This window comes from Octopus sinensis, linkage group LG14 (assembly GCF_006345805.1).
Source record: "Octopus sinensis linkage group LG14, ASM634580v1, whole genome shotgun sequence".
In the NCBI taxonomy this organism is placed as follows: Eukaryota; Metazoa; Mollusca; class Cephalopoda; order Octopoda; family Octopodidae; genus Octopus; species Octopus sinensis.
Window position 1 is genome coordinate 26,322,045 of NC_043010.1, and position 11,211 is coordinate 26,333,255.

The window sequence follows — 11,211 nt, forward strand, 5'->3', positions numbered from 1 at the left end:
CCTTTATTTCATGATAGTTGTGTGTGATTTGAAATGAAATTCGGCTACTATTTCTAGCAGGTTGAACAACCACATAGAGGCTTCGTCGTTGACGATGAATATAATGATGCCGTTGTTGTTTAGCCCCAAGCCGTCCCTGAACGAACAGACCTACAATCAAAGTCTTTACAATCATGACATACCCAGGGCTGTCTTAGCACCATTATAAGTCCTCGACGCAAACATTAAGGCAGTGAGTCTTATAGTACTTAACTGACAGCAATCCGCAACATACATAGATCCGAATTAGGCCCCTCGACCCGAGAGGCCCCTGAACAATTTCCCCGTGTGTCCGTGCCTTAAGACGTCGCTGGACATCTCCCTCAGTTTTATTTTTTTTTAGCAATGTGTCAATTATTTTAAGGCAGTAAGGTGTAATTTGCAGGCAAGTTTGCTGCAATTTCTAGTCAGTCATACGACTTCATAGAAACCATCTCATTTGATCGTTCATAGTAAAGGTTGTTAATTAAAATTGGCGGACGATGTAGACTAGTAACATCCCCCTTCGACGCCGTAAGTAGAGATGGTAAGACTAAATATATAAAAAGTTGGCAGGTTCCGTGTTAAAAACCAGCACCAGAAGATCTCACGAAAATTGAAAACATTACGCCTTTTAAATGATGGTGACGTCCCTGTGGATTGAGTCTTTAAACTGGAAGTTGCTTAGCTTCTGTTCCAAATCCATCGCTGCCAGCACTTAGCAGCGGGCTTTGAATCATACTACCGTTTATATGACACCTTAGCAACAACAAAAAGAAATGGGAAACAGATTATTACCACTATATCTCGTGTTCTCCTTCCGTCCACTCCATAACCACAACCATCACCCATCACTGCTATCCTCCACCTCATCATCACCCATCACAGCTCGTCCATTCACTAAATTTGAAGTCGTGTATCCAGAGTAAAGTGTAAAATCTAATTTAAAAACTGGCGGGTTGGGAGAATCATTACAGCTAAGTGGATAAAGACACGGTATGCGAGGTTCGCTCAGCTGAAGAACACGACTCAGTTAATAACCAATGTCTGGCATAGTTCTTTCCTTCACCGTGTGCCATAAAAGATTCCAGCCGCTTATTTTTGTTGTTCGGGTTGGACTGTGCCACATGCAATTTAGAAATAGTGCGAAATGCCTCAGATTACTTCGGTATATAAATACTAACTTCTTTTTCTTGCTTTTTTTTTTTTCTCACGGCCTTCGTCAAAGAAAAATCTACGTTGCTGAGAGCCACTGAGTATAGGAATTTCAGTGGGTTGTTTTGGAGTGTAGGAGGAGGAACGTGACATTTGGAGTATAGGAAATTAATCGATAACATTCATCGTTTCCAGTACTTCGTTGATACTTAATTTTACCGACCTCCAAAGTATAAAAGACAAAGTTGACCTTGGCGGGATTTGAACTCGGAACGTAGAGAGCCAGAAGAAAAAGTGCATGGCATTTTCTACTTTTTACAGCGTTTTAACGATTCTATTAATGAACAAGGTCACAGATTTGGGTGACAGGCTTAGTCGATTAAAATAACATCCTAGTACTTGACTGGAACTTTATTTTATCGACCCTTAGCCCCAGAAGAATGAAAGCATATCTGATCTCAGTTGGATTTCAACCCAGAACGTAAACAAGCCGAAACAAACACCACAGGGTATTTATGTCCGACGCCCTGACACTGTTTATCTTCGGCCACAAAAGCACAAATGTGAGGAAGAAAGGGTCCGTGCATTATATTGACTCCAGTACTTAATTGTTACTTTTATTCCACCGACACCAGAAAGATGAAGTTGACCTTGGTGGTATTTGAACCAAGAATGCACAGGGTCATTAACGAATTAGACGACGACATTTTGCTTGTCTCTCTACCGCTACTGCCAACCTACAAATAACAAAGTTGATGGTAATCATATTATTATATTTGTACAGACTTACAAGACTTTCACTGATATCAAGTATTGTATTGCAAAGCAATATTTACTCTGGTCTCCCTAGCGTTTCTGTGACGGCGCGTGGTCTAGTGGTTAGGTTGTACTCACGATTGCAAAATCGCGGTTTCGATTCCCGGATCCAGAGGCGCGCTGTTCTCTTCTATTTACGTTGCTCCAGTCCACCAAGCAGTAAATGAATAACTCCGTGACAGACATCCCGTTCAGGGAGGAACATTGTTACATCAGTCACTAAACACGCCATGGAAACCGGGTAGCCAGCCCTGTAACTTCTAGGACATAGGACAGTAATGCCTGGGGGACTTCTTTAACTATTGTTTCTGTTGCTTCACTAAAACTTTTATGCGTTCACGGATTTACTAATCGGAAATTATCGAGGGTCCTTTCCCCAGAAGCGCTTCGGTTTTGACTTACAAAACTGGGCATGTTTCGATTCTGCAACCAAACTGACCCGTCTCGATCGGTAAGAGAACAAACTGTGGTTATATTCCTACGTTGTGACTCCACTACTGGGGCCAATCGAATGAGGGCTTTCCTTCCCTCTCATGTCTAACAGCACACACCTTAAATGACAAGGAAACTTTTGTGTATGGCATTGAAGAAAATAGTCGATAGATCTCCTCGGTGTCTACCCGTCTGCCTTAATACCCTTTCTAATTGCCTCCTCGGATTCGTGCACTAGCTCCCCTTCTAATCTACCCTTATCTATCGCTGCTTCTTCGCTAAATCCTGTCGATTCTATTCTAATCACTCTTATCAACAACAACGATTTTATATAGAGACGCAAGGCTAAAGATATGAGAAGATGTCAACAACGATTAGTTACTATCAAGTCTATTACTTCACTGGTGACATTATTTTATCGATTGTGATAGAATGAAATGCAAAACTGAACTCGTTGATCACAGTGGAATTTGAACACGGAATGTTAGGAGACAGAACAATATTTCATGATACTTTGTCTGATGGTCTAACAATTCCACCAGTTCAGTACCTTTCTTATGAGGGCGAGAGATAGATACGTGTGTGTGTGTGTGTGCGTGCACGCACGCACGCACGCGCGCACACACACACACACACACACACACAAAGGTGGGGAGAGACAGAGAGCATTAATGTGTAAAAGCTAATCATTTTTAACCGAGGTACGGAAACACAAACCAATCTAGAAGCGGGGGAGATGGAGAAGTCGGATATAATCGATCAGATCGAATTCGGTACTTATTCTTTCAATCCCACCCGGATTAATGATTCTAATTTTGGCACAAGATCAGTCGTTTTTTGGAGGAGTGGTGGGGTGCAAATCGATAACATCGACTCCCCCCGCTAGTACTTGACAGTTACTTTAGAAAGAATGAGGGCGAAGTTGACTCCGGCAGAATTTGAACTGAGAACGTAACGAAGCTGGAAGTAATACTGCTAGGAATTTTTCTCCGATGCGCTTAACGATTCTGCCACCCCGCCGCTTTACTCAGATTAATAGTAGGGATGATAACGACAAAGATAATGATGATTTTTTCGAATCAGACGACAATTTTTTTCGGAGCAGACTATATACAATTATTTGGATTAATTCTTCTGTCATGATAAAATGGCTGGTAGTTATTTCTCGTGGGACGAAAAACTAAACGCTACTATTTTGAGATGTTTCAATCGGTTGCTCTGTAACATTCATCTACAGCAGTAACGAGATGGGTTTTGAATCAATTTGGATTGTGCACTGACTACAGAATGCCACCCACGTATACACCTCCATGCATGTAACCAGCCCCCTCCAAGTAGTTATCGCGCTAGGTTGCCGAGAGGACTTGAACATACTCTTGCGTCTGACGGCCATTTCAGTGTCGACCACAGTTTGGGGTTAACTAAATGTTTCGAAGAAATTGTGAAAGAGGAGGAAAAGAGTGAAGGGCAAAGGTAGTTTCGAGTAGAGAGTGACTCTCAGCAAGCAGAGTGTTAGTGAAGACTAGCGTCAGAAAATGAAAAAGAAGGGAAAAGAGCGTGAGTAGTGAAAGGGATTAAAGTTTCAGCGAAAACGACAGAGAGGAAGAAAGAGGAAGGTGATCCAGTGGAAAATTAAATGAAAGAAAAAGTGGGGGGGGATATAAGAAATAGAACGAAGGAGAAAAGGAAATCGGAGAGAGAGAGAGAGAATGAGAGAATAACAGTGAGAAAAGGCAGGGACAAATGGAAAACAAGAGTAAGAAAATAAAGGGGTGAAAAGAAAACGCGATGAGAAAGAGTAAAACACGAAAAGCTAGGAAGATAGAGAGAGGGGGAATACAAGAAAAAGAGAAAAAACGGGGGAGAAGTCGGAGAGGAAAATGCGAAAGGATAGGAAAAATACAGTGGGGGAGAGAGAGAAAATGAGAGAAATAGAGAGAGGAAGGGAAAGAGAAACAGGTAAGGAAGAAGAAAAGAAAAACGAAAGGGCAAAATGAGGAGAAAGAGAAGAGGACAAAGAGAGGGGGAGAGAAACAGTGAAAGCGCAGAAAGAGAGAGAGAGGAAGACACAAGATTTAGAGATGGATCGAAAGAACGCGCGAGATGCTTAACAAAAACAAAGAAAGAAAGGAGAATGAAAATTTAAGGTTTTCTAATCAAGCGAACAATTGAAAGATGATCCAGTGATGCCGAGAGATGGGGAATGTGATAAAAAAAAAAGAAGAGCAAATAGACAAGAAAATAATGGAAAGAGAAGGAGGGAAAATAAACTTGTGGTAATGAAAAAGGAACGAATATAAGCAGCTAATGCTGCTTGCTTGCCAGCGATGAGGAAGAGGGATAAGGAATCATGTGAAGGTTGCCCTAAAAGGTCTCCACCTTTTATTTAAAATGAAAGGTGATTAAGTATCTATTTATCAGGTCCTACAAGACGAACAAACATACGGAGAAGGTAAAGAGGAATTAAAACAGAGAGGAAGAAAGAGAGAGCGGTACTAAAAAGGCTGCACGTATTTGTTGTGTGTGTGGGTGTGGGTGTGTAACTGAGAGAGAGAGAGAGAGAGATTACTCGCGAACATTGTTCTTAACACCTTGCAGGTCGACTTCTGGTCATGCAAACCTGTAATCAAGAGGCATTTCTGGTCGTGACAATTTTCTTTCTCCGTTTCTTTATCTATTTTATTTTTCTGCGAAAAATTAAAAGGGTTTTCGGGGAGGGAGAGCAATTTCGTTTTCTTTCTTTTTTTTTCTTATCAAAATAATAATAATAATAATAATAATAATCATACGATGCCAAATGTAAGGTCTACAGGTCCCACAGTTATCAAGTGCCAGACATTTAAGCTAGATCTACAGTGAACAGTTTATTTAGAAGATGACTGTTGTTGCTGTTGGTGGTGGTGGAGGTGGAGGTAGTAGCAGTGGTTTTGCTCGTGGGAGCGGGTACACATTGGAGGACCAACCACAAATAAGGTCACTGTCCGGAAAATACCGTGCGCGCGCGCAAGCGTTTGTTAATATATTTGGGATACTGTTCGCCATTAATGAGACACATTCATATACACAGTTAAGTTACAGCCCCTTCTCCCAGCCAAGTAAATAAATTGACTGAGTTTGGGGAATATTTATTGTTGTGTCCCACAGAGCAAAGAATTAGGTACATTTTTTTATTCTTTATTTTTATATATAATTTCCGTTCATTTCCCCCCTCCCACCTCATATAGCAGGAATAACAAGTCTGAATTTTTCCCTCCACGTCAAAATTATTGCTTAATATTTGTATTCCACCCCACAGTCCAATTCCGTGCTCCCTTTTCCTTCCTCACGAAGCAGTGAAAGATATGTCAAAACTCAGACATAATTTTGTGAAATTCATTCTTAATTTCATTGAATTACCTCCCCTTTCTATTATAGAGTTCTTAACAGTTAAGAGACGAAATTTCAATTATCTGATAATTTCTTACGCAGGTCATTAAATATAAGGGTCCTTAAATTATTCAAATTCATGCCTATTTACCTGTTTGAGATATATCCCTTACGTCATTATATATATATATATATATATATTATATATATATATATAATATATATATACACATATGTGGGGGGTGACGTGTGTGCGCGCGCGTGAGGATTAACAGACTGATTTAGCTCCTCATGTTACCTAAGGTTTTGTTGACGTGAAAGTGCGACCATCTCCTCAGACATACTGAACGTCCGAGGAGAAGGGCGTGTTTTCATATCCACGAAACTTCAAGTAACATGAGGACCTAAGTACTCAATAAGTTCAACTCTGACAATGTGCTGACTGCTACTTATCTTCGTTTTTTCCCCTCAACTCGTATATGTGTGAATGTGCGTGTGTGGTGTGTGTGTGTGTGTGTGTGTGTGTGTGTGTGTGCGCGTTTGTAGGCACATAATACAAATTACTACAGGCCAACTATCTTCGAAATCTGTTTTTTTTTTATATATATAAAAACTACTCCCCGCTGAACAAAGCAGATTTGAGAGTAGGCCAGGCTCAGCTGAGAAAGTCTAGTAAGACCGAAACATGCCCGTAATTTGACCCCCACCTTGTTTGTAAAACAACAGAGACAGATTTTCCACAAAGCTTTAATAGTAATTGAGTGGAATTAATTCGAAATTTCTTTAAATGAATTTTTAAAAATTTTATTTTAAGAGTCGCTAACAACTATCGTTAGGCCTTTGTTTTCTTTCTCAATCTAAGACTGAAATTTCAATACATTTACAAATTTCTTAGGAACAGCATTTAGTACAAAGCCACTTGTCTTAGTTCATTATTTCTCTAAATTCATTTAATTTTTCAACTCTAGGCAGTGCTCCAACATCGCCGCAATCTAATAACTGAAACAAGTAAAAGAGATAGACAGACAGACAAATAGATAGATAGATAGACAAAGATATTTACATACATATATATGTGTATATATTATATATATATATATATATATATATACATACACACACACTCAATAGATATGTGCATGAGATAAAGAGGAAGAGGGGTGGAGGGACCGACATATTAAGATAAATCAATATCTATGTATCTATGTATGGATCTCTGTATGTGAGTTACAAGTGAGCCGTGTACGTGTGTTCGTGTGTGTATGCGCGCTCGAGAAGAACCTATAAATGTGTGTGTGTGTGTGTGTATGTGTGTGTGTGTGTGTACATGTGTGTATGTGTGTGTGTGTTCGTGTGTGTGTTTATGCGCGTTCGAGTGGAACCTATAAATGTGTGTGTGTGTGTACATGTGTGTATGTGTGTGTGTGTTCGTGTGTGTGTGTTTATGCGCGTTCGAGTAGAACCTATAAATGTGTGTGTGTACATGTGTGTGTGTACATGTGTGTGTGTACGTGCGTTTGGCAAAGAAAGTGACGCCGTTGAGAACAGAGACAAATCAACTGCAACAACTTCCAACTACAGTCCCACCACCGACCACAGGACAACACTCGACTTCGTAGGTGGAGAAATTAACACAAATATAATATATACATTCACACATCCAGGCAGGCAGACTCGCACGCGCGCACACACAAACACACACACAAATACATATATTTAGAAGGAAAAATGGAAAGCATAAATTTTACATATAATTCATAATTCCATTGAGCTCTGAATTAACATGGGTGTATTTTAATACGTTTATACATCAATTCTATATTTAGATATGTATGTATGCATGTACATATGTGTGTATGCGTATATGTAATTGTAGACGTGACACGAGGGGGAGGAAGAAGAGAGAGAGAGATTTCTGATGAAATTCAATTTTTCAAAATTCACGAAATCCTTCGTGCTGGGTGTTGGACACAAAACAAAATGCCTACCAAAAACATTTGCCCCACTTTCGTTGTGTTCCGTGTTCAAAACCCACCGAAGTTCAACTTAGCTTTTCATCCTGATTAATCAATTCCCTAACTACCTTTACCGTCAAACTGCAGGCCTTGTGCTTGTGTCAGAAACAATTATTATAATTATAATAATTATTATCATTATTACCTTGTTTTGTTTTTTGTTGGGTTTTTTTATGTAAACTCTTTGTGGTCAATAAAGAAATCATTCTAATCTGGGTTCAAATTCTGCCGAAGACAACTTTGCCTTCCTTCTATCCTTTCAAAGTTTCGATAAAATAAAGTCTTAATCTGGGGTCGATGATACCGACTGACCCACAACCCTTGAAACTCCTCCCTTCAAAACTGCAATTTTGTGCCTTCTGTTAGAAATAATTATAATTATCACATTCGGGGTTCCAATTCAACCGGGAACAACTTAGGGTTAACCCTAACTCTAAACCTAACCCTAAGCCTTACGTCCTTTCGAGAGATCTAAAAAATAAAGTACCAGTCAAGTACTGGTGTCGATGTTATCGACTAAACCCCTAAACCCCTTCAAAATTACTAGTCTTGTGCTTATGTGGGAAAAATTATTATTATCATTACTGTTAGACTTTTCAATCTTTTGAGGTCGATAAAATAAGTACCAGTTGATCACTGGGGTCGATGTAATCGACTTAACCCCGTCCCCCGAAATTGCAGGCCTTTTGCCGGATTTTGAAACCATTGTTCTAATTATTAATATTACATTTGGGGGTCTGAATCCCACCGAAGGCAACTTTGCCTTCCATATCCCCTTCTATGCTTTTGGGAGATCGATGAATTGAAGAACCAATAAAATATTGGGCCCAATATAATCGATTATCCCCTCCCCCAAATTTCAGACCTTGTAAGTATATTAGAAAGAATTTTTGCTATGGAACGCTTTACAACCAAGACTAATAACTAAAATGGTTTATTCATCATCACAGCGCGAACAAGCCAAAAATGGGTTAAATTATAGTAGAACTGAAAATACTAAATGTATTTTTGAGAATATGGAAGAATATCTGAAGAATTGGCGAGGGAAATAGCTATATTGGTATTTACATTGAAAATCGTGAATTTCATTATGTTTTTGCGACTTTCACACTGGCTGAGTATATCTAACTTGAAAACATATCGACTTAAAAAAACATTTACAAAATGTAAACACACACACGTTGGTGTATGTGTGCATGCGAGTATATGTATAGTATTTTGAAGATAAACATATTAGTACGTTATACATATATATTAGATAGATAGATAGATAGATATAATAGATAGATAGATAGATAGATAGATAGATAGATAGATAGATAGATAGATAGATAGATAGATAGACAAAGATATTTAGATGCAAGCTATGTTTATGACATAGTAGGGATTGTATCTATGCAGTAGTAATTGACAGTGAGTATATATATATATATATATATATATATATATATATGTATAAAGTGAATGGAGTAAAAGTAAAAAGGTTGGTGGCTAAAATCAAAACCAGGAAAAATATTTTTTTAAACATCATAGACAGATATATATATATATATATATATATATATATATATATATATATGTAAAGAGAGAGAGAGACAGAGAGAGAGAGAGAGAGAGAAAGAGAGAGAGACACACAGAGACAGAGAGAAAGAGAGAGAATCCAAAGAGAATTCTTTGATTTTTAAAATCCATCGCCACCCTTCTCAAAAAAATATAATATAAAAACAGAACAGAAATGAAAAGGAACATGACAGGTTTAACAGAAGGTGTGTATGTATAAATAGGGGTTAAGATAGTGATGTGTATGTATGTATGTATGTATGTACAATTAATAATATAGACTATGCTATTTGTGTATGTTTTTTTTTGTTTCAATTCTTATGAAAAATAATTAACGTGGATGTATTTTTTTCAGCTGAATAAAGATCGATGGATAAATCGAATATATATATGTAACAGATATGTAGATATATAAATATATATTTCAATGTTTACCTCTAATGTAGCCATAGTTGATCCGAAGGAAGACTTATTGTAAAAAGTCGTTGAAGGAAAGGCAAGATATAAAGTGAGGTTGGCGGCCAAAAACTACGCAAAGAGGCGAGGCGCTTCAGTTAAACAAATCCAGGCAATGTGCGCGCGCGCGTGTGTGTGTCAATGTCTTTCTCTCTCTCTGTCGCGATACGATTGTGTAGACGTGTGTGTGTGAGTGAGAGTGTGCGCGAGCGTATTTGCGCGCGCGAATGTGTGCTTGTGTGTATATGTATATACATATATATGTGTGTGCGTGTATATATATATATTTATATATGTGTGCGTGTGTTTGCTATTACATGTATTTTTATTTATATTTTATTCATTTATTTATATGCGCGCGTGCGTAAGTGTACGTGTATTCATGTGTCTGCTTATGTGTGTGTGCCTGAAAGTATATAATATATATATATATATATATATATACATATATGTATGTATGTATGTACGTATGTAAATGTGTGTATATGCAAGAGTATAGCTTTTATTTATGTTTCTGAGTGAGGGTGCGAGGGTGTATGTGCAAGTGTGTGGGTTTTATTTACAGTTCTGTGTGTGCGTGTATGTTGCGTATAAGGAGGATTAGTGTGAGTTGACGTTCGAGTGCGACTTTGTGGAGGAGATGAGTGGAGAGAAAGTGGAAGGGTGAGGTGTGCGTTTTATGTATTTCTATGTGTATGTATGTATGTGTGCGTTTGTTTGCTTTCTGTACGTGCCTTATTTATAAGGGTAAGAGTATGGATTTGTATGTGTGTCTGTATGCATGTGTGTCTAAAAGTGTTTGTTTCTGTTCGTAAGTTTGTGTGCGTGTGTGTATGTGTGAGTGAAGGTGTATATGCCTTTGTATGTACGTTGTTTATAAGGGTGAGATTATGGGTTTGTGTGTGTGTGTGTGTGTGCATTCGTGCAAGTATGTTAATTTATGTTTCCGTACGTGTTTTATGTGTGTAAGGGGTTGTGGTACGTGTGTGTGTGTGTGAAATGTTGTGCGAGTTTGTGTGTGTGTGTGTGTCAAATGTTTGTGTGTATGTGTGAGTGTGAACGTGTGACTTTGTGGAGGGTGAGAAAGAGGAGGGTGTGTGTGAGAAGGAGGGTATCTTTGTGGGAGGAGAGGAAGTGTGCGCGCGTACGCGTTTTGTGTGTGTACGTGAAGGTTCGTGATTTAGTGAACGGCGGTGGGGGGGAGTATGTAGAATCATCGTATGTATGTGTAAGACAAATTGAGGGAGAGTGTGTGTATGTGAAAAAAGAAAACGAGGGGATGTGCGTTTTGTGGACGTGTGTGTGCAACAAAATTAATGTTTTCCATTAAATGTGATGATGGCGGCGGGGGAAGAAGCTGTTTTTGAATAATAACGGTAATGTGCAAGTGTGT

The 11,211-nt window shown here is 38.6% G+C and overlaps 1 protein-coding gene across 1 annotated transcript in view; it reads right to left on the reverse strand.

The window, feature by feature from the left end:
* LOC115219289 (uncharacterized protein ZK1073.1) overlaps nt 1–10,007 on the reverse strand; it is a 146,561-nt gene extending 136,554 nt beyond the window's left edge. Inside the window, exon 1 of the mRNA XM_029789451.2 lies at nt 9,798–10,007. Within this exon, the coding sequence (XP_029645311.1) occupies nt 9,798–9,812 (15 nt within the window). The 5' untranslated portion in view covers nt 9,813–10,007. The remainder of the gene's footprint in view (nt 1–9,797) is intronic.
* Between the last annotated feature and the right edge of the window lie 1,204 nt (nt 10,008–11,211).